This window comes from Enoplosus armatus, chromosome 17 (assembly GCF_043641665.1).
Source record: "Enoplosus armatus isolate fEnoArm2 chromosome 17, fEnoArm2.hap1, whole genome shotgun sequence".
NCBI lineage: Eukaryota > Metazoa > Chordata > Actinopteri > Centrarchiformes > Enoplosidae > Enoplosus > Enoplosus armatus.
Genome location: NC_092196.1, coordinates 11,136,117 through 11,161,426, shown reverse-complemented (window position 1 = coordinate 11,161,426; position 25,310 = coordinate 11,136,117). Strand labels below are relative to the sequence as shown.

Sequence of the window (25,310 nt, the reverse complement as noted above, 5' to 3'; positions counted from 1 at the left end):
CTGCTGTGGGTTGTACTTTACTCTGACTTTACCATGTGAGCCATTATAGTGTGCGTTGTTTTTTCACAGAATTAAAAGCAGCACAAATATGTAATTTCCCAAAGAGAGCACCTGTTTCTGCTCAGAATGAAATGCATAAGCTGTATTTACTTTATCACAACATCAGTTCTTTCAATGACTCATAATCACAACATAGGCTGCAGAATAATAACATAATCAATTTGCAGTTATAATGCAGCAAATGACCACTGACCTTTCATCTCCAACAGCTTACTGTATATCATTAGAGGCTAAAATCCAGTATGGATGTCCATTTCTCTGCCTCTGTCAAATTCCCATTAATGATATGCACTCACGGGGATGCACAGTCTCACAACCCTCTAATGAGATGCATGAGGTGATAACCTGTTGTGACATTAATAATGAGGGCATATAAGGTAGAAGAAATACATTTCCTTAAACATGACACATTATCATCTCACTCATGACATGAATGTCCAATTACACAGCCATCGTGTGAAAGCCTGAATATTTCACACATCAGTTTTAATAGTCCGTGGCTGAAATGATCGATCATTTGATAAGGTGGTGGCAGCGGCGCCTGCGCTGACTTGATTGCGTTCAAGACATTTAGAGAATATTAGAGGTTTGGGGGTTTGGGCTGATCTATTCCTGTCAGGATGGGCGTCTCAGACGGGGCTGACTAATGATCCAACGGGCTCGGCCACGGCAGGAGGGATCAGTGACAGCTTAATGAGGCCACGGGGCTTCTGTGCTTACAGAGATAGAGGGAGGGGGGAGGAGGGCGGTGTGGCGGGAGACACAGAGAGGAAAAAGGGGAAGGTAAAATGAGCAGAAAAGAGAGAGATGTGATGAGAGGAAAGGGTGTAAGAAATGAAAGCCATGAAGTGAGGGTAAAGAACAAAGATAAATGAGAGAGTAGAGAGCATGTAGTTAAAATTAATGTATGGTGGAAGGTGTCCCACTGATGTCCTCCCACTCCTAACACGCCTGGGATTCACTCTGTGTGTGTGTGTGTGTGTGTGTGTGCCTGTGGAGCTTCCCTAACTGGTCGGTGTGTTTAATTATCAAAAAGTGACAACTCAAGCAGGAGTTGTTTTTTTTTTGCCTCCTATTTATCCTCCTCCTCCTCTTCCTGTGTCGGTGTGAGATGAGTCACTCCCAGTAATGTTTAGGAAGGGCCATCCCTCCTGTCGTCGCTGCTGGAGACGGGAGCACCACCGGGTGCGAGGCAGTTAGGCCTGCATCAGCCCGAACACACCAAGAGACAGTCAGAGGGAAGTTGGCAACCAACAGAGCAAGAGGGAAGAGGACTGACAATGGGAGGGAGTAATGGAAACATTAATGGATCATATTTTTTTTACCTCATTACTTCAAAATCACATCATCAGTCGACCATCTTTTATAAAACAGACGGGGGTCGGGACCTCCATGGGGTCACAAGATAAATATGAGGGGGTCACAAGATAGTTGAAGTATAAGAAACTTTCAACTTTTTTGCTTTTTTAAAAATAAAATCTGCATATTTTTAGGCTTCTAAACAGTCTCAGAAGCAATTCTTTGATTGAATTGCTCATAATTTTGCTCCACACTATGGCCACTATCACTATGGTGATGTGGGGTCACAGCTAATTATGGCCTCATTTTGGGGTCATGGACCATCCCTTGTTTGGATTTCTCTGATTTCCTTATTTTCAGGTGGCCATTGCAAACTGTTTTGACATATTGGACATTGTATTTTTGTTTTCTTTGAATGTTTTTTGGTTGTGTTTGTGGCATGGCTCTAGGGGCTGAATCGTTGGTCAGTCCATCACTTTGGTCCAGACTGAAATAACTCAACAAGTATTGGATGGATTGGCATGAAGTTTGGTACAGACTGTCATGGTCCCAAGAGGATGTATCTTACTTTGGTGATCCCATGGCTTTCTCTCTAGTGCTTTCCATAAAGTTGAAATTTGTAAATATCTTAACAAATATTGGCTAGATTGTCATGATTGTCCAATACTTTGGTTTATGACCAAATACCTGCAAAAACCAATGCCATTCCCATCAGCCTCAGCTGTACTGTGTTTAGGGGTTGTTAGCAAATGTTAGCACGCTAAAATGATATAATGACGAACATTTAGCTGCATGTTAGCATTGTTAATTTGAGCATATTAGCATGCTAATGTTAGCATTTAGTTCAAAACGCTGCTGTGCCTCAGTACAGCCTCAAAGAGCTGCTGTTGACTCTTAGTCCTGATTTTCACTGTTTACCCTTTCAGTCCTTTCATTATTTGCTTATGTTAATGTTTAGTTTGGTGGGTTTTCTTGTTCCACTGATACTGTGTGTTTTAAACTGCTAAGAAAGATAAAGAAGCCAACTTCCATGTGATAAAAGTGGCCTTTGCTGCATGACAAAAACTAAAGGCAACGAACAGCTTCTTTTGATGGATTACCAAACTAAAGCAAGTTTCAAGTCTCTGCAATATGATCTTCACACTGCAAATAAATGAACACTAGTTAGCCTAAGTTGGTATATTTTACTAAGAGGGACCCAGAAATTAATCAGGAGACCGAAAGAGAAAGAGAGATGTGCCTGGACCTGTTTCATCTTCTTAGTATTTCCCTCTGTTCCCACATTTTGTAGCACAGCAGATGCCACAGAGTCCCTAATTTCTGTAGAGGATAAAAAAGGAGCACAGTAGAACAGTACAGGTCATGTGAATGTGGTCGCCTCAGTTATTTCTTTCCTCTAAAATGGTGCAAGTCAGTAAGTCTGCACATGGCAGATGTGTCACTGTGCTCTACCTGAAACTACAAAGTAGGACGCCGATTGTGGCTGTTCTCAGGGGAGACAATCTTGAGTCATCCACACCCACACCCACCCCTCACACCCAAATATCCCAAGGCAAAATACTGAAGGTGCACACACAGGAGAGCTACAGCACACAAACACACACACACATTCAAATACCGAAATACACCCAGGGGACTCGCCATGAGACATTTTCTTGCGTAAATAGAGGATTATGTAACCCTCGACTGCTTGATGAGCCGGCGAGTGAGGACAGGAAGGGAGGAAGGGTGAGGAAAGAAGACAGGAGGGGAGGAAAGACCTGTGAGGTGACATCCCCAGTGGAGCAGCACAAACTGCGGTGGCTTTGTTACGGAGACAGAGGCAGACAGAGACCTCAGCATGGCATCTCACCCCTGGAACCTCGTAGAGAGAACTGATTGTCCTGTTTCGGCTGTAGATTCAGCTGAGAAACTCTGCTCTTCTATTTGTTGGTGAAACAACGAGACTGTCCTGACAGGAAAAAATGACAACATTTGTCATTTGTTCAAATATTTAAAACACTTATGTTTATATTAGCTGGGCAAAGACCTCTTGTGGCCATAATAAATATGACTTTTGTTTCTCATGAGCAAAGGCAGAACGACTGTGAAGTGGTTACACAACAGGAAAACCTCTGGGGAAGGAGGTTGAGATGCATGGATGGGCTTACAACACATGCAACTTTGACACTGGAGACCACTGAACGCATTCCCTTTTCCTGCCAACAGTCATTTTGACTGTGACGACCATGTTCCCCTAACCTTAAAGCTGCTCTTATCAGCATATTTAAATGAACAACATATCAAATGACTATATGTAATGTGAATGGTAGAGACAAACCTTTTACTCATTGTTTCGGCTCACAACTATATAGTGTTTCTCATTGCTTTCGACCACAGCAAGTAAGATGAACCCACTGTACGCTACCTGTCCAGCACCAAACGGCAGACAGACACAGTTAGCGACTAGTTGATGAACACAGTGGAGCACTTAGCAGCTTCATCTTCCAGATATTTCCCTCAGGACTTGGTAGAGACCAAAATGGAGGTAAAAGAAGAGTGAATATTGGACTTACACAACTACAAATGAAATCTGCTGGATGTGTTAAAAAGCTACTGTTTGCGAACAAGTCGAGAACAGCTTGTTTCCGCTGCCCCCAAGAAGAATCAGTCATTGCATGTGTAACCATAGTGGTGGCAGATCAGATGAATCATTTATGCAGTGGTCATTTGTTTATTTAGTTTGGAGGGACGAACAATGTCGTACTCATCAGAAAACGCTGAAATGGGTCGTTTTGGAAGCCATGACGGTTCAGCTCTGACCTTGGAAACAACATATGACAAACCTGCTTATTCTAAAGTGGAGATTTTCAATGTTTACAGTGCAGTTGAGGATGTGTTATTTGATCAAAAGCTCCTGAACAACTGAGTAAGTGGACACTGAGTTGAGATTGTTCTGAAATCCGAGGAGGACTTGTTGGATACCGCATGCAACAGGTTTTGTCTTGAGAGAAAATGATGAAATAGGTTAAATAATTAAGTGTGAGTAGTGGAAATATTGAATGAAAACAAGCTGCGCATTTAAAGATGAAACTAAAGAAACTCATCTGCTGTCTAGTATTTTCATTTTTAGTTGGACTCGACTGCAGTTTTAGTATCACACTTTGCTGTAAGATATTTCCACTCAGCATCTATTTAGTAGCAGAAACAAGTGGTGGGCGAGCTGGGAGGAGTTGGTCAAGGTGAATGATGCATCAATGAGCAAAAGCCTTTTTACAGTAAACAAGTCAACAGGTTGTGATTCACTTTCACGGGAGCATAAGCTGGTGCGTGACTCCTCTTAGCCAATTTTAAATATGATCATTTGTGTGGAAATGTGTTTTTGGATTTTAATGGTGCAAAAAACCTGCAACATCTACTTCTTCCTCCCTCCCCATCTCTCCTGTGGTCCCTCCCCGGTGGTGACATTCATCACGAGCTGCCTCCGCCTCCAGTCTGAGGAATAGGTCAGCTCCCTGGCTGCCGTCTGCCCGCAAACACACACTGTTTACCAGCCTGTCTGCAGTTACACACACACACACACACACACACACACACATACACAACTGCAGAGGTAGACATGAGTAGAGTCTCATACACACATATACGCACACACCTTGTATACTGTACTGTAGGTCTATAAATTATTCATAAAACTCTCATCTGATTAATTCAATTGCATGACTTGATTATGTTGAAGTGCTAAATAACACTATATTTATGACTCGGCCTCAATCAAGCCTTTTCCATTCCTTGAATGATATTTCAGATGAGCTAATGTTTTTATTTTTAATCTCATTTTGTACGACTCGTTACGAGTTCACCTCAAGCAACAGAGATGTTTTTCTTTTTATCTGTTAGTCTTCTTAATTGCATACAACGATATAACTGACAATATTACTTCTAGTTTGTCATGATTTGTAACAGTCTGCTGTTCTGTGTGTGTTAGTCTTGGCTGGGATTTTTAATAAAAGTTAGTGAAGCTGCAAGACAGTAAGTACTGATGATCGATGATGTCTATGAATGTAATATGGCTGCATGTGTGCAACTGTGATAGTTGCTAGGTTAAATGTAGGGTTGCAACTAAAGACTATTTTCATTATCAATTGATCTAATGATTGTTATTCCGATGAATTGCTTGTTTTTTTTCCAACCAAGAGTCTAAAACACAAAGATATTCAATTTACAATGATATATGACAAAGAAAAACAGCTGCCAATAAATGACTTAAACGACTATATCGATGATCAAAATTGTTCATTAATTTACTTCCAATCAGCTACTCAATCACTTGATTGTTCCAGCTCTAGCTAAATTAACACTTAAACCTGCAATACCTGATATTTTGGCCACTTGTGGGCAGCAGAAACATGTTTTTGGTTTGTACCAACTCCTGAGGGAAATATCTGGCTCTTTAGCTGCTAAATGCTCCACTATGTTCACCAGCTCGTCGCTAACTGTGTCATTTAGTTGCTAAACAGACAGTGTAGACAGTGTGCAGTTGCTTTATTGGAGCTTTTTTTTTTTTTACTGAAAACAGCTGGAAACAACGCTGATGAGAGCAGTGAGAGTGAACTAAAACAATAAAGTGCCAGAAAAACATAAAGCTTAAAGACGCAAAAGTGCTCTGTTGACATATATGCGCAGCTTTAAATTTCTGTTATATTTTCTTTTTTTTGTGCTGCACAGACAGAAATGTTCAGTGAACAGAGAAGCGCTCGGTGTGAACTGTAAGAGAATGCAAACACTTCTGTTTCCAGACTCTTGTTTGCTCCTGCTGACCAAATACTTTTCACACACACACACACACACACACACACTCCCTTTGCCTCCAACACTGGAGGCAAAGGGAGATCAAGACAGGACACACCTGCACTGTGTGTGTGTGTCTATTATACAGAGTGCTGTAACTGCGTTTATGACAGCAAAGCAAGTCTTATGTCCCCGGTCAGTCTTTGCTGTTGCATTTGTGATGACTGAACGACAATGAAAGCAATCTGCAGAAGTTGCAGGAAAAAAGTGATGAACTTGAAGAAAATATGAAGAATGAGGACAAAGGGAAGGAGAGACTCAAACACAATACCTTTTTAGAAATACAATACATATTTTTCAGACAGATTCTTTACAGATACTTGACCTATTCATTCAGGCTCTGGTACAGCACACAGTCTGTTTTTCATTATTAGTAAATCAAACTTAAATCCAGACTTAATCTTCTCTTTTATTAGTGAATCAGGCAACAAAATGAACCTTGATATCAATTTGGGATTCGTTAAATGCCAAAGAGCAAGAGACACAGCCGTTGCAGTGGCATTTAAATAGGAAGTGTATACATGATAACACTAAATCCACCTCTGTTATCCAAAATCTCCATGCACTCAGAGGCATTGTTATGCACATTAATCATCGACGACGAAACCCAATTTGAGCTTTATGAAATTATGCTCAGCAGTGAGGTGTTGTTCACACGCAGCAATTAAGTTCTTAAATCAAGTTAGGCTCCATGATGCGCTTCCTCATCTCAAACACCTCCCAACAGGCCACTCCGAGTGTCTCACCTGCTGAGAGTGCAGGTTTTATGACTATTCATCTTCTACACTTCGTCTTAGTGGGGAGCACAGGATCTCGCACCATCATTAGTCTGTCTGCACTAAATGAGCCTCCATTCATTCAGCAATCACATCCAGCGATGAGTGCTCGTGTGTCTGGAATGATTAAAGGCGAAATAAGCGTCTGAAACACAAAAGGTTCTGCTGTTGTCTGAGTGTAGAGTTGGATAAGGATCGCGCAATTCAACACCTTTCAGTCAGGTTAGTGCTCGTTTGTCTGGCGGAAGGAGCGCAGACTGGCGAGGCTCCTGGATGTAATCGGGACATGTGGTATCATGGCACATGAAGTAATCACTTATTCATTAATAATGTCAACGCAACGATTGGTACCACAAAGCTTCCAGTGTGATCCAAAGAAACGGGCCGAGGTAAACAGAGGAAGTTCAACTTAAAAAGAGATCAAACTGGGTTAGTGTGAGGAGTACAATGGGTCACAACAGCACAGCTTGTTGGCCCACGAGAGGCAAACATGTCAGGGAGGCTAAACTCCTCGAGAGTCCACCTTTCTAAACAACTCCTCTCTTCAGTAACACCGCAGCCACAAGCACTGGCTCAGACTGACGTTTCTGGGGCAGCTATCTGTTGTGTGTGTGTGTGTGTGTGTGTGTGTGTGTGTGTGTGTGTGTGTGTGTGACAGTGAATGTACCTGACTGAGAGATGTACCTAAAACACAAATACATGACATTACAAGATTCTGGCTACAACCAACTGAAAAGTAACGCAAAACAAAGTGTTTTTGATGATTTTTCATAATGCACAGTAGTTTTGTCTTGATTGATTTGATTCACACTTTTCTCCCTTTATATATTCTAATGACGATAAACCAGAAATGTATCCATACATAGCAGGCTAAGCAAGGATCCGGAGGCGTCCCCAGGCCAGATGGGGTATGAAATCCCTCCAGACGGTTCTGGGTCTGGCTCGGGGTCTCCTCCAAATTGAACATGCCCAGAAGATATCCTAATCAGATGCCCAAACCACTCAACTGTATCCGTTCAACATGAAGAAACAGTGTTTCTACTCCAAGCTCCTTCCTAATGTCTGAGTTCCTGACCCTGTCCCTCAGGGTGAGCCCCAACATTATCATTCATTTGGTGTCGTGTTTCTGGTCATGAATATTCACTCTTTTAGCTCTGTTTTGGTCAATATATTTGGTTTTGTTTTATAGATTTAAAACTTTGGGAAAAAGCACTGGTATCGGATCAGTACTCTTATCGGCAGGAAACTGTGTTTGAGGCGTTGAAAAAGTTGGATTGACACGAGCTACGAAGCTATGAATAGATGTCCGACAAAAAAGAAGTCTCTTCGGCGTCTGATTCTGCACCACAGAAGAAGAGAAGAGAGGACTGAAGAATGTTCTGAGGGACCAAATGCTCCTAAAAATGAGAGGAGATGGGAGCAGATGCACTTGGCAAAGAGAAGGGCAGGTCGCCCACACACACACACACACACACACACACACACACACACACACACACAGACAGACACACACACACACACACACACACACATACACCATACGGCCCAGCAGGGGGTAAACACACATGAAGAACTTGGAGAACACACCAACACTGGCAGCCACGGCGTAACTCACACGAGTACATGGATACAAGAGTGATCATGCTCTGTAGTGATACACATCATCACCATCACACACTCTTTACAGTAACTGTCAGCGAGTGTGTGTGTGTGTGTGTGTGTGTGTGTGTGTGTGCGTGTGTGCGTGTGCAGACTTTAGGGTCACTCACAGGCCAGTCTGTCTCTCCTCAGTGAGGCTCATCTTGCAGGCTAAGCTAACTATGTTGCATCTCCATTGCACCCTGATTACCGCTCCTCCTCTTGTTCAGCACAGCCCTGCAGGGACTGGCCTTTTGACACACACAACATACTACAAACCACATTCTCCTCCTCCAACCCCCACCCGCCTTTTCTCCTCCATCTTCCCTGCAGGCAGAAAGCCCTCCAGCTCCCAGACTTCCTTCTTTGCTCTACTTTTCCTTCCTCCCAGTTCATGCGAGGAGAGTAGTTCCCCCTTCTACGCTCCTCATTTTCCCATCTTTGCTTGACCACCATGTGCTCGTTCTTCGTCACTCCTCCTTCTCCTCTGACCACTCTCTCCTCTCATTTCCGTCCTCATTATCCACTCCTCCTCCTACTTCTCTTAAAGACCAGGACTTCAGGTGCAGCAGCTCTCTTCACTAAATTCCTCTTAATATAATAAAACTTTGACGGGAGCTCAATGCCCACCCTCGTATTCCCAGCCTGCCTCTGTGCATAGTCTTTACACTCTTTCTACATACTCTCATTGTCTTTTCCCACCTTTGCATTTCTCTTTTTTTCTGCAGGCCTTTCTTTTGGAGCCAAACTTCCTAACCCTCTGAAAATGTCTGAAGTTTCAGCACACTTCGTTTCCCCTTATTAGAAGGAGAAAATGAATTCTCCTCCACACATGACCTACTCCCATTAATTAACATTTCACGGGGAAGTTGGACATAATTGGCACGCGGGGCATGTTGATAAGCGAGATGAATGGTTCTATCTGTGCCAAAATAGTATCTATGTTTATCTTCGAGATGATCGAGCCTTAATTACCCTCCATTACAAATGCATTGGTTACACCGGGCTGTAAAAACTATGAGGCTAATAAGAGAGCCGACAGTGCAGAGCAAGTATTTCTCCATTAGCTCTTTGACTCTTTAACCTAAACAAGATTGGAAACCAAGCGTCCCGTGTGTAACATACCGGCTGTGTGGGCTGGAATGAGCCTACGGCTTTAATAATTGCAATGTCCACTCATATTATGTCGCTTTTTGCTGCGCTCATAATTTTTCAAAATCGTTTAATGTTATTAGTGCTGGAACAGTCTGACCCAACTGTTACGCTGAAACTCTCCAGTAAATCTTCTCTATCTTCCTAATAGCTTCACGCTCATTTCCTCCTCCCGAGCTCCCTCTCCTGTCCAGGTCTGTGGGGTTTATTTCAGCAGAAGGCTTCTGTCATTGTCGGCCTGCGAGGGGATTTTAATGAGGCGCACTGTTAACAAGCAAAAGGAAGATCCACTCATCATGCATGCTGTGGAGCATGCACAAGTATACAGTAGATGAGCGCACACACACAGTGGTATTTCATAATCACACTATTAACCATGTTTTCCTCAGGAAAGCACACAGGGGAGGGTGGAGGAGACAGTTGGTGTTGTTTTATGCAGCTGTTGGGGCCATCCTGTTATATCTAGCTAAACTTAAGTATGTTGGAACGGGGAAAACAAAAGTTTGCTTTGAAGAAACAGTGCAGCATCAGTAATCAAACTCATCTTAAAGCAAATGGAGGAACAAAATATGCAATGTACAAGAATGTAGGGAAATTCTGCATTTGAGAATTTGCCTGAGCGGCGAGTAAGGCATGGCGTCCCTCCAGCTGCCATCACTGATGTACTAACTGAAGACAAGTTCCCTGGTACAATTTCATATTCAGCTGTCAAAGTTAAAGGTCCCCTGTGTAGTTTACACTGTTTACATACCGTGTCTCTAATTAAAAATGTTGTCTTGCACATAAAACTAACTTTTGTAGGTTCTGAGAAAGTTTTACAAATAGAAAATCTTTGTGGATTAAAAAATGATGATGCAAAGAGTGATGACAGACCCTGTTTCCAGTTAAAGGTTTTACAGAAGTGATGGTGTATTTGGTGGTCTTTGGGACTGCGAGTGGCCTCTGGGACAAATTGGCAGCAAGGCTGAGTGGCGGCACCGTATCCAGCTCTCTTAATACATCCATGGTCTTTGCGCAGTTGCACAAGAAAAAACAAAATGGAGACCCAGTCATAAAGATATCGCTCTACTGCACTACTAGTGGTCAAAAACTCCACAGGGCAACCTTTAATACAAAACCTACTTTCCAGTTTCTCAGAATCCCAGTCATCACTTTGGTGCGAAACAAATCAAAATTGGTCTGCACGCACACACACGCACGCACGCACACACGCACACACACATACACACACACACACACACAAGTGTGGCTTTAAGACTGTCAACAATCATGCTGACCTACAAAAATGCAAGATAAACACAATCTAGTGTCTGTCAAGCCAAGAGAAGTCCCTCACCAGGCTGCACAGACACAAACTAAAGCCTGACACTGTTTTCAAAAGTCACATCAAATGAATCAGTGAAAATTAACTAGTCAGAGAAAACATTTTACAGCTTTTTACAGCTGAAACAATTAGTCAGTCAATTGAAAAGCGAAGTAATTTATCAAGCATAAATGACAAACATTCACTGCTTTCTCTGTCTTAAATCATTGAAAACTGAATATCTTTGGGTTTTCGATTGTTAGTCAGATAAAATAAACAACATGAGGACTTAACCTGAGGCTCTGGGTAATTATGACGTTGTTAGTTGATGCCCTTCCAGCAGTTTTATCTAAAGGTGAGCATTATAAACCACTACAAACACAAACACCCCCAGCTGTGAAAGGCAAATTGCTGGTTCATTGGCTCACCGACTCAGACCTTTTAAATCGTGCCCCACCCACTGCTGTGCAGGGCTGTCGCTGCTGTAACAGAGGCGGGCATTTGCAGAGAAGTCAGCTGGTGGCTGCGCTACAGCACAGATGCCCCACTGTGTGTGTTTTGGTAAGGTGGCCATTTTCAGACACGAGCGGAGCTGGGTGACAGATAATAAGGGCAGAGAGACCTGAGGCGGGGAGAAGCAGAGTGAGAGTGAGAGTGTTTCCCCTCTCTCTGCAGCACAGCCTGGGGACAGTCACGCAAACAGTGTTCTTCACACTCCAGCATTTAGGCGTGCTGCATTTAGGCGACGTGCGATGTTTTCATTTGCACACCCTGTAAGCAGCACTAAAAAGAGACCGTCTGACGCCATGTGTATTACATCTCCGTACACTCACGCTCAAGCGCAGGAAGAGGTGCACACGAAAACATAATAATAATAAGATGTATTTACTGTAGAAGTTTAGTTTGACGCGTTTCCTGCGTAATTAGGCGCGTGAAACTTTTAGTACATTCCTGTTTACATGTTATTCTCACACAAAAGCCCAGCAGTGTTAAGAGCCACAAATAGCATTAATTCTCTGTTGTTTAATATCCAGATGTGGCACTAAAGGACCACTTTGCCACTGGGAGTCTTCAGTGTCTCCCACCACTCGTATTCTTAAATTCCTCATTATTGCTTCCTGCCTTGGGACAGCAGGTGGAAACCAGAGTCCCCAACAAGGCCCCAAATCCATCAGCTAACTAACACTGTGGCTTATGTAACCAGGCATGAGACCAATAACTGCAGATTGCAATTTGATATCTGTGATTAAATCAGCAGCTTATGTAATCGCTCATATTTTCCAGCTGTTCAGACATCTGAGACTTTCAAGCTTATTGATTTCTGATAATTAAAATACGGGTTTTCATGCACTTTATATCTTTTGAACGTTGCATGTTGTAAATATTACAGAATTATCAAGAAGTATATACAAATATTGTATATATGTAACTAATGTCCTCCTTAACTAAACTAACCAGCATCTTCCTTTTAATCTAAATAATACAAAGTTAAAATTGCTAGATTTTTGAACCAGGTGAACCAAATGATCCTGTAAATTTGAACTGAGTTTATTTCTCCAGGGGAGGAGGAGTGATTTTAACATTACCTGCACTGGTAAGTCATTTTTCACCCCAGTAATAAGCTGCTATTACCTACAGTTTATTAAGCAAACACGCTGGTCCTCCCATAATTTAAATCAAACTTGACTTTAGTTTGAAAATGGAGGGAAACATGTTAACGCCAAAATATAGGCGCATTTGGAAGTACAGTACTGGTTTTCTGTTTTGGAAAAACGCTTTTGAAAACTTTTGTCCTGCTGAATGTCCGAGACCACATGCTATAATTCCACCATCCCGTCTGCAACGATGAGTTAAATTACAGTGAACATTCAGCCTCTCCCTGTAATGTTAATCCTGTCCGACTGGAGTTTAATTTAGAGTGAGAGAGTAATTTTGAATAAAATCTGACTTCTGGTTGTGCTCCACAGCGGGCCATTTTTATGCATTAGTGTGTTAGCTAAACTATTCTTGACATAAAAACGAGACTTGATTAATTATTAATATCATACTAATCTGTTGCATTTGCATGCATTCATTTGGCAGACACTTTTGTCCACAGTACAAATGAGGTACAATCCAATCCACCACCAAGAAGAAGCCGGTTTTCCTGATAAATCACAGATGCAGTAATAATTAAATATTTGTAAATTCCATATGAATTATTACTTATTATTACTATCATTGTGAGCTGACTGAAGAGCCCGTCACTGCTTTGCACTGCACAATATGTTGCAAGAAAACAAAGGCAAAAAAAACACTGTTTAAAAAGTAAAACTACATCAGCTCTGAGCCTGACGGCGACGCCATAAACAACATCCTCTGACTTTAAGCAGCAGTGGTGAAGTATTTTCAGTCATCCTTCTCATTGAGAGCAATCTGTGTGAAATCACCAGAGGCTGCGTCAGGGTGGGACATCTGGTAAAGTAAAGAAAGTTGCTTACAGATTGTGATTTTTGACCGAAGAGCCTTACATAATCAAAACACCAGTAATCTAGAGAGCGATCTGTTCCTCTGGGTTAATGACACATAGACAGACGTTCGTCTTTTAAGCCTCTGACTTTACATATTGTGTCAAGTTATCGTCGAGTTAATTCATCCTCCCCGCCTGCTCTTGTGGCTGCACTCTGCGGCACGTGTTGACGCGCTGAGCGAGAGGCTGGGCTCTAAGCTCTAATCTGCTCTCTGTGCACTTCAGCATTGACATGTGGGGAGATTTGACATTGTGTAAGCTGTAGCTGTGGCGGGCGTGTTAGCTAGCTCTCCCAGCTGTTGCTGCTGGCTAGAGCTGAGCTGCTGGGAGGGTAATGGCTCGAGACTGGCTGGCTAATGGTGCGAGACGCAGCTGAAGTGTAGGCTGCTGTATGCTACCAGGCAAGGCTAATGATACCAAGCAGTAGTAGTTGTCACTGATGTTTGTGCAGCATGAAACAGACCTGGAATCACTGACATCTGAGCACAGGAACTGAGAATGAAAGTAAAGTCTCAATTGTAGGTGACCAAATAAGAGACATAAGAGGACAAATGTCCCCAAACTGCATCGGGACAGAGGCTGCAACCTCTGACGGTAAAAACAGAAGAAGCACTCAGCTGTCACAGCCGCCAACAGCAGGACCAGGAGAAGGAAGGAACAAGGGATTTGGCCTGTTTCAGCACACACACACTTGTCAATGTGTCAAAGTGATGCAGAAACATGCAGCAACTCAACTCTTTTCATCTGACTCATTGTGATGCTCTGGCTCTCTCTTTCTATACAGGTTGATGGTAGGCGGATGACAGTTGACAGGTACTGCGCACCAGGCAATAAACCAGCCCGCCATCTTGTTTTTTTTCTGCACAAATAAGTGGAACATCAACAGTAATATGAGCTCCTCCTGTGGGATTTCAGGCGCGGTGACTGATTGCGTGCTCATATTCATGTCATCAGCACTAATTTAATATTCAGATGAAAGGTGTCCAAGAAAGAGCAACATCAGTCATAATTAGTCCAAATTAAATGCAATGAGATTACCTAAGCCAGCGTCGGCAGCAAGTACAACATTATATATATACAAAATTATATACATTATATCCACTATGATGTGAAACACAAGAAACAACCATTTTTCCACTGTCATTATTATAAATTGTTCACATTTTCAATATCTGTAAAGTTGGTAGGTTATAATTTTGGCAGACGATTGTGAACTAGTGCTGATTGCAAAAGGTCAACTTTTCATGAGGTTGGAAAGACAACCCTGTTTTCAGCTTTGAGACAATGTAACTGTCAGATAAATCAGTCATCAAGCTCAAATCATATTTATAACTGGCTCAACAATCGTAATGTGTCTCCTCGCCTGAAAGTGCAGCGCAGAGAAACGTGTTATATACATATGGAGACAAATCTTACATAAACCTCCTAAATCAGTTGCTCTCTTCCACACTATCAACCAAAACTGATTATAACCTTCTCTAAAGTAGTATTTATTACAGGCACAGGTGTTTGTGATAGTGTCCACCCTCTGTATAATTCCCCCACTCAGTGAACGTCTCATATGTGCTGCTGGTTAATTAGTCACCTGCACACATACACACCTATCCTGACACACACACACACACACACACACACACACACACACACACACACACACACACACACACACACACACACACACACACACACACACACACACACACACACTTCTCAGTGTGCTGCTTTACCTCACCCACAAGAACTTATAATTCAGTTTTGGCAGCACCGGTGAGCTCCCATCCTAATATCATTTTCCAAACACGGACAGTCACAGTTTGCAGCTGCAGCTGAATTACAGATGACCTCGTTTGGATACAGCTGATGGTTAACTACTGAACTGGAAACAGCTGGTTTGGTTCTTTTGCAAGCAGTTTATTTCTAAATTATGCCTCCTGTGTTGATTTAAATGGAAACTTTCCCCTCAAATTAGTAATTAGTAATCCCTGTGATCCGTGAAGCTGAGTTTATAGAAAGTGACGAACATCGACTTTATCATAAAATGCTTATCTGACTAATTTAAATCTGTTTTTTCTACAATAAGGAAGGATGAGGATGTTTGCACGAATTTTTTCAAGCTTAAACAACAGTTTATTCTTCATTTGAGGGCATAAATTCACATTTTGAGGGGATGATGTCCAATTTGAGAGTGGATTACAAATCCAAAGTAATGTTTCAGTAATTTTCACCTACTGCAGGGGCTACATAGATTTGTGTATGTGTAAGATAATGTCCTATATAAGAAATAAAGCTTTGTTTTGAGGGCTAAACAATGTAGCCACTCAATAATCTTCTTCTTGTAAATTACGCTTACTTTCCTCTCCCTCTCCTCTTCTCAGCGAAATCCCCATTTTCACAGGAGCCAGTGGCTAATGATGCCTCTCACTCTGCTCGTCGTACCAATTAAGTCAACAGTGTAGGTTTCAGCAGAGTCAAAGTCAACAGGCCTAAACGCTGATGACTGCTGTAATGAGGAAAACAGGGGGGGCGGGGGGCGGGTGTAGTAGCTTATGTAGATACTTACTTGATGAGGGGTTTGTAAGAGTCTCACCTGTACGAGTGAGTCACTGTGGTTCTCAGTTAAATCAGTGCAGTTTTAATGAGAAAGGGAGCAACATACATTAGATTGAGAAGCTGCACTTCAGCACACAGCAGTGGTTGTGATTAAAGACTACTGCAGTCTTTTGCTAGTTTCAAGTCTTTGGTTAAAGGTTTTAGGTGTGTTGCACCTGGACAGTGGTGGAAAGTAACTGAGTGCATTTCCTCAAGTAGTGTACTTAAATACTTTTGACACACAGTACCATGTTGTGCTACTTTACACTCTACTACATTTTAGAGGAATATTGTACTTTTTACTCCACTACATTTATTATATTGTACATTTTCAGATTAAGATTTTATATTTTAAAAATGTTAAATTAAAAATATATGATGCATTGTTAAAGATTTAACTAATCTGCTGCACCTCCACCAACTGTAACATTTTAGTACTGCATCAACCATAGTACTTTTGTTTTTGATACTTTAAGTACATTTTGTTGCTAATACTTCTCATACTTTAAGACTTTGGAGTATTTTTATAGTGTTGTATTGTTACTTTTAGTAGGTAATACTTAAATACTTCTTCTGCCACTGCTGACGGGTGTGGCATCTGAAACCACAGCCGAGAGTGATGTACTGACACACCCTCGAGTACACTTCTACATCACTGCAGCAAGGTGAGGAATTAAACCACTGATGGGCAGCAAAAAGGAGATTTTCTGCAGATGTGGAGTTGCCTTTTATTTCTGTGCCTTTGCAATAAAACAAATTTGTACAGGACAAAAGCCAAACGGACAAAAATACACAGCAAATGTAGGCAAACCACTAAAAAGGTCCACTGAGGCCAGAGACACCACACTACATAGTAGTAGTAGTAGTAGTAGTAGTAAGTCCAGTCAGTTATTTTTCACCAGTTTCGGCTTCAGTTCCACTGTTTTGTTTTGTTTTTCCATCACTGTGAACTACTGCGTTTGTTTTGGCTGCGAGGAATATGTTCCTGGCAATATGATGGAGTTTAGGATGCCTGTTAAGCTAGGACCATGTGAGACTGAAAAAACTGGTGCAGTCCCATGAATTCACGAGGCTCTTTGCTCAGTTTCGTTGTCGGCAGCAGCTTCTACTTCTTCTGGCACTGGAGGGAATATCTGTTAAAGAGCCAGGACACATTCAGCTCATACGGTGTATAAAATGTGTATAATATGCCAATGCGTATTGGTAAGTATTTAAGTATTTGCTTATTTCTATATTGTTAACTCTGGACACTCTCCAGGATCGGCACAAGTTCTCCTAAAAGTCCTCATGGGTGATTCTTTCTGGCTGGCTCACAAATCATAAGGCTGTGGTTCAACAAATCAGTGCGTATTTCTTGACTTTATTACTTGACCATGCTCCATAATATTCCCATTTCTCTGTTTTGAGTGTAGCAAACTACCTTATGAAGATAAGTCACTAAGTTCACATATACATATTTTGGAAATTGACTTTTTCCTATAGCTGATCGATATATATAGCAGTCGATCGATAAGTCCATTGACAGAAAATGAATCGGCAACTATTTTGACAACCTGGCAAAAAATTCTGCAGATTTAATTTTATTTAATTAATCTGCAGATTAATTGATCAGTCGCTGCCCTACTTTTTACATAATTTTCCAACACATTCAATCACGGTGGTTAATAATCTGACCTTTTCCAAAACACGTTGGTTGATGTTTTCACTTCACATAGCAGGGGGAGGTTGTTTTGACAGGCTGAATAGTTTATGTAACACTGAAGGGACTTTGATATTGTGCGCATGGTCAAGTCAGCCTTGGGTCAGCAGGGAGGCTTGAAACAGATATTTTTCTTAACATTGTAGATGTAATACATATCCACCATTTAACAAATCCCACAAAGATATAAAAAATGTCCAGTAAGGCAAAGACACGTGATCAAGTCAAACACATGGAGAGGGATGAAGAAAAAAAAGCCATCTAAAATACATGACGCTCATGCAAACGCTCTGCAGTAGTGTTGTTAATGAACAGGGCAAAAGACAGATGGTTGGAAAGAGGATTTGCCAAGAAGAGTAACAGCAATATACCCATGTAAAGCATAATCTCCCAGGTCACAGCGACCAAATCTGTAACTGAAATGAAGTAATATTACAAAAAGGAAAAAAAAGACGATTTTAAAAGGGCTCGATCTGGTTAAAGATCTAGGCCTATTACGCGTACGTAACCTGGTTGTGAAGCCCATATTGTTTCTCTATGGATGAGTCACCTTCATTCACTGGTTCCAGAGTGATCCTTGACTGATAATACAGCACTATTTACCACCTACGCCTCACAATGTGCTGAATGAAAAACAAAGATGAGAGAGAGACGGAGAGAGAGAGCACTTTTCACTCAAATGCTAATGCGAACATCTCTCTCTCTCCTCCATGTCGTTCTGTGACTGGATCAAAGCATCTGCCGGATAGATGACGCCATTCGCGCACCGAGGCTGACACAAGGGTCACTCACAACCCACAGTGCAAAGGGGAGTGTGTGTGTGTGAGTAAGAGAGAAAGTGACAATGTGTGTGTGTGTGTGTGTGTGTGTGTGTGTGTGTGTGTCCGAACCCCCGAGCCAGTTTCCGAGAGTCCTGACACCACACTGATTCAGAAGCTGAGCGGCCCGAGATGGAGGAGTGTAGATGGTGGGAGGGATGGATGGATGTTGGTGAGTGATTCACTCTGAGGCCGATGAATCCATTAATTGACTGATCATGTGCCGTTTAAAGGATAAGTCTGGTGATATTCCTTATTTTTCTTATTGGCAACAAATCCCATGAGAAGAGCAAAACCAACAATGAATTGATAAATTGCAGCCAAAGCCTGATTTTGCCTTAGACCTCCATTGTTGCCCAAAAACTATAAAAAAAAAAATAAAAAAAAACATCAATGAGCCACACTGTGGCACTGGGCGACATGTTTATTCATTACAATGATGAACATGTGCACTGTAGTTCTGCTGCAATTAATACTCAAACACACCAAATATGTATTAATCCACCGCTTAAAAATAGTCCCCAACAAATGCACAATTTACTCCAGTTTGACTAAACTTTACTACAAACTACTGCGCCTGGCTGTTTTTAAAAAAATTTATTTTAAAAGTATATTCTTGACTCAACTTTAAAGAGTCCTGTTTTCAGTAGGACTTAATGGGCTGGGAGAGACAGACAAGGTACACTGTAAAAACAACAACTTATATTCTTTAGCATAAATAAGAAAGTTGTTGAAACGTATGTAAAAAAAAATCTAGTTGTGGCAACAAAGCGAGCCAGTCTCTTGCTTCAATAAAAGTGAATGAATCCTGATAATTTCTTCATCTTCATCTGTGATTTATTACAAAGTAAGAAAGCTCAGTTGACTTGTCTTCTTTAGCTGCAGAACCATGTCAGAAAGTAAACAATGCACACATAGACTAAATGTTTAGAAAAGTCAGATTATTATCACACCTAAAAGTCTAAAAGTCTCCATAAATCCTTCTTTTGACTAACTACTAATTAAAACAATGCAAACCACGATGAAGACGTGAGAAGGTAGAAGGAGAGGCAGTGTTTGTTCTGGTCTTTTTATGGGATTTATTGACAATGTAGAACAACACCTGCCTTATCCTTTAAAACAACTTGTGTTTTAGCTTTAAAGTTCTCAATTTCTCACCTTTAAGATACTTTTAGGTTTTAATTGAGAAGCGTATAATAAAAACAGACACAATTAAAGGAAAATAAGTGCTGTGCTCTAAAATAATAAAAATAAAAATAGCGTATCATCATTTGGAATTCAAAGAGGTCCATCCCCAAAGTGCTCTCTATTCAGTCTGTCCCAAAGCCTGTCGGTAGATAATGGGCACAAAAACAGGCAGACCAAAACTCACAATGGGCACTTGAAGCCAGCAATAACAGTGTGTGTGTGTGTGTGTGTGTGTGAGAGAGAGAGAGAGAGAGAGAGTTAGGCAGGGAGATGGACAGAGCTGAGGAGATGCATGGTGGAATAACAAGAAGGTAGCTCAGAAGTGATACAGAAAATGAATGAACAATGGGTCTTGGAGGGCGAGAGACAAGACTAATGAGTCTTATAAATGAAGCAAGATGAAGAGAAGCCAATACAGAGCCACTGCTCTGATAGAAGTTGATAAAACACAAGGCGTAGAAACAGAAGTGCCCTCCTGATTGCCTGGGATGCAACGGCTTCACTAAACTGCGTTGACGTTCTGTTTCACACTTTAAAATGACTTCTGATGTTGCTTAATGAGGAGAGCTTGAAAATCACAGTGAGGAGGCGCTGAACAAACAGAGTTAATCAAAAGTGTAAGACAGTGGAGTCATTAAAGACAGATTTTGATGCTCTTGCTCGTGTAAAGAGGAAATTGGCTGCGGATGTGTGTGCGTATTAATTGGCTCAGCAAGGGAAAATTCATTAGCAAGTCTTGCGCAAGAACACAAGAGTCTACTTGGCTTTTTGTGTTTTAAGACATAAAATAGAGTTGAAGAAAGTGCCACTGATGGGACAGTACGGGGGGCTCATCCTCTGCATGTGTGCACAGACTGTATGTTCACATGTGCTATTGGTTTGTCAAAGCTTGTTGCATGTAAGGACACAGACGTCAGTGCAATGCCGCGGCTGTGCTCGACCTCTGTCTCTTATCTAACCAAGGACAGATCCCGTTCCCGGCCAGAGGGAAGAGGAGACTGAGGTTCAACTGTTACAGAGGGGTCACACATGCACTGCAAACAGAGATACTGCATCCCGAGGGACCACAGAGGTCAGACTCTGACACTGATAACACGCCACCACCCTGCCCCAACAGCATCAGATGGGCTTGGGGGATGAAAGAGGAGGCTAATGAGGGACAACGTTATCACGCCTGATGTGTGGAAACAATTGCTGATGCAGCACGAGACATACTGCAGGTAGATGATTTTTTTTACAGGCTGACTCAATATCAATATGATGATATATTGCAATGCTCCCTCTCATAATATATTATTGATAAGCTGGGCTTTTGAGTGTTGTTTAAATGGTCAGGCTGAATGGATTTTCTTGCATTACGTCTGTAAAGACGGTGGAGAGAGGAGAAGCAGACGAGAGAGGCTTTGGATTTAAACAGACTGATGGGGAAACCAACCTAAAAGAAAAACTGTTTCAGGAGACAAAATCAACTTGCAACTTTATGTCATTGGTTATGTTATCAATTATATTCAGGATGGATTGTTTATCCTTCAGGTTCATATTTCACACGTTGAATTCTAGTGTCTGAATTTGTCCAAGCCAATTTCAGCGGCCATATTTTTTTTAAACTTAATTTTTAGGTCCGAGTTTAACTAATTGAATTTGAGCAATTTTATCTGATCTGAAATAAGATTTAAAAAATCCACAACTGGGAAATGCCTCATCAAAAATTCAAAGAGATGGTCAAAACCTGGCCTGTCATCAACCTGATCATTATACCACCATACTGTGAGTCAGCCACACTGGATATAACACACAAAGAGGAAAAAACATTTTAAATACCCAATATCTAAAACACCTGGAACTAAAATATGAAATGTTTGATTCGTAGTAAAATGCTTATGTAATCACTATCACTGTATTTGTTGTGCCATAAAGTGTTCACAGTTCCACAACTGCTTCCAGCGAAGATACCAAAGGCTGCATAGCTGTGCACCTACACACACAGCGAGGACAAAAGAGTTTTACTTTCCTGTTGAACTTGATTTGCACAGGTTGAGAAGACTTGACTTCCTTTGACTCAGAGGGATATTCATCTTTCACTACATTTAAACTCTGTTTCTCTGCTTTTAGCTCAGCCTTTTGGCTTTTCTGTCAGTTTGTCATATGAATAGTTTCACTATTGAAAAAACTATTGTTATTGTGTGTCTTTGTGTGCAGATAGATGCACTCAGGTATCCGGATATTTAAAAAGAAAAAAAGAGGCTGAATGGAAGAAAGTGATGCATGGTAGTAAGTATTAACAACTTACGTCTGTGTCAGGTCCCTTGTCGGCTCCGGGACAGGAGAAGGTGACGAACTCATGGCACCGTTTGTGAACCACAAAACAGCACACTGACAGAAGAGAGAGAGAAAGAGAGAAGACAGTTTTATGACACAACATTGCAACCTTGTTCTTAAAGGCACATAAAGTACATTCAACCACCAAATCTGCTTCTTAAGGGAAAAAGATATAAACACACAAAGTGTGATATACTTATTCTGTCTGGTGTTTTATACAAGTTATCTGACAAACGGTTGAGAGATAGAGGGAGAAGCAGAAAGACAAATGCAGTAAGCAGGAGAATGTGCATGTAAATTATCATCAATAAACCTCTGAGTGATTTTGACAAGCCTCACAAACAACAAATGCAGACAGACAAACAGACTCGCATGCATGTGCACTCCTACACTCGTGCCCACGCAAAAAATGTCACTACGCGATCTTGTGTGTTCTGCAGCCGTCGGCTCTTTACAGTCTGTTGGGCTGATGCCGATTGCATCATCGTCTCCCACTGAAGTGGGATCCGCCTCTACCAAGTGTCACTCAGCGTGACACGGCTGATATGACACCTGACGCTGCTCTCACGTCAGCGACAGTGGCATTTACATTTGGACGCTGCCGCAGCTCTGGAGGGAGAAGTAAAAGCGTGGACATCTGTGACAGCTAGATCACAAGCTGACTCCCTCTCTGACTCTCACTCTGCGTACCCAACTGTATTTTTGCCTGCCATTATTTGAAATTGCTCATCCTTTCTTCTTTTTCTTTCTCGCACAATCTGTCTGCTTCGCTCATTGTCAAGCTGCCGGCTTGTTCATGTGCACTTTTGTGCTCTCCCACCACCATATTTGTGCAGTTTTTTGTCTCTAACTCTGCCAGCTAAGTCACACTTGCCAGACAATCTGACGGCCATTGGTTAAACAACAGAAATTAGTTTCCTGATAAATCCAAGAAACAGCAGGGGTTTCAACTGTCTGTGCAAAAGGCTGCACTGTATCATGATACTCAGTTCATTATATTTCAGATAGATAGATATCTTCATTATCATCATCATTAATATGAGCATCAGTATTTTCAGCATAATGATTTATTTCCATCATCATAATCCTAATCCAACCCTAATACTCACTACAGCGTTTCTCTCTGTGTATGTGTGTCAGAGATGGATCTTCCCTCGCCACTGGTGTAGTGCTGAGCCGGTGGCAGCGTACAGTATGAATTCATCTCTTTCAGTAATAAAGAGGAAACGAGGCAGAGAGGAAAAGGAGGGGGATAAAAAGCTCAGCAAAATAGTACCCCAAAGTGATTTATCCGTGCTGTGAAGTTGTCATCTGTGCCATTTGTCATTCTCATAGTGTGCAGAAGCTGGTCTATGCACAGGTGTAAATGCAGACAGCGGGAGTTTCTAGGACCCCGAGTCAGTGCAGAATTTTCAGCCATGTTAGCGGCGTAGCTCCGTGGATGTTCGGTCAGTCGGTCCACCACTTTGGTCCTGACTGAAATATCTCAACAACTATTACATGGATTGCCATGACATTTAGTACAGACATTCATTGTCTCCAGAGGATGAATTGTACCGATTTTAGTGATCCTCTGACTTTTCCTCTAGCGCCACCATGAGGTTCACATTTGTGTTTATTAGTGAAATGTCTCAACAATCATTGGATGGATTGCAATGAAATTTAGAAGACATTCATGTCCCCCTCAGGAAGAACTGTAATAACCTTGGTGATCAGCCTCAGCTGTACTTTGAGTTTAGTGCTAATTAGCAAGTGTTAGCATGGAAACACACCAAACTACGATAATGAACACGGTAAACATTACACCTGCTAAACATCAGCATGATATCATATAAGTACAGCCTCACAGAGCCGCTAGCATGGCAGCATGGATCATACACAAGTAGTTGGGAAATAAAATCAACAATTTACAGAGTATAATTAAATTTCAACTCACAGTAAAATCATAGTAACAATGCTACACAGCTTGAGAAAAATCTTGTTCATAATAGTGTACATCAACCAACCCCCTCTGGGTCAGCCTTAGTGGCCAGGAGGGTTGGGTTCTGTCCTCACTCTTTTTTATGAACTGTAGAAAATATTCAGGTAATGTTAGCAGGCTTCACCTGGCGGCAGATTATTTCTGTCTGTACTCCACCAAGGATCCTTTGATAGGGAAGGATCAAACAAGAAACAATCAGCTGATCCAAGTCAGCCGATCAGTTTCAGTAGTGAGAATCTCCCAGTTAAACCGGAATGCTTAACATATCAATATTCGATCATCACCTCGGTAACACAGTCGATGAGCTCATTTGGATCAAGTAGTTCGTAAAAATTTAAGATGTAAAAATCAATGGGCTGCAGCTGTATTTCAATGTGTCAGACACACAACATTAATATGATAAATGTTTCTGCCTCAACAGCTAACAAAACGTGATTTAAATTAAATCTAAATTTTCGTCATTCATATTTGCTCACTTTCAAATGTTGAAAGCCAAACTTAAGTAGTTTCAGAGAGAGAGATTTGAAAGGATTTCGTAAGGTTTTCATGCTATTGAACCTCCAGCCCTAGTCAGCACCATTACGTGACATTTCAGGGCCTCTTAGGACTCTGAATAGATGCAAAGTAATATAATAATCTATCTGTGCGCTCCAAAAAGCAGCCTAGTCAATAATCTTTTTATTAATTCAAAAAGGTGAGGACAAAAACAGAGGGAACGAAACCAGTGCTGAAATCACTCTTTATTTCCTGAAAGAATGTTTAAAAATCAGATTTTCCATCTGTCACTGCTGAGTTTATTAGCAGTTGTTTTGGTGTTGACCTCAGAGCATTCATTCCCACTTCATATCCACCTCCGACTCGCCCCACAGTCAAACTTTCAATCCTCTCAGCCCACATCCTGCCCACTCTGCTGTCAACAAAATTAAGAAAACATTTGCTTACATGCAAAGGAGGAGGACAAATGAAATCTGCTGTGAGTATTTTCATCTTCTGTAACACAGTTTTTACTCGGCAGGATTAATTCTGAGTGCAACCACCAGGTTTCTCTTTTCCTCCCCACAGCCTACTTACAATATGTGAATCACGGGCGTAATGACGTCCATCAGCACTCCTCACACCCTCAGTCACACACCCACCTCGCCCACCGTC

The 25,310-nt window shown here is 41.5% G+C and overlaps 1 protein-coding gene across 5 annotated transcripts in view; it reads right to left on the bottom strand.

The window, feature by feature from the left end:
- prkcab (protein kinase C, alpha, b) overlaps positions 1–25,310 on the bottom strand; it is a 94,147-nt gene that overhangs the window by 42,137 nt on the left and 26,700 nt on the right. For all 5 annotated transcript variants that reach the window (XM_070923276.1, XM_070923279.1, XM_070923277.1 and 2 more), the window contains exon 3: positions 22,152–22,234. In XM_070923276.1, coding sequence (XP_070779377.1) covers positions 22,152–22,234 — 83 coding nt within the window. The remainder of the gene's footprint in view (positions 1–22,151; positions 22,235–25,310) is intronic.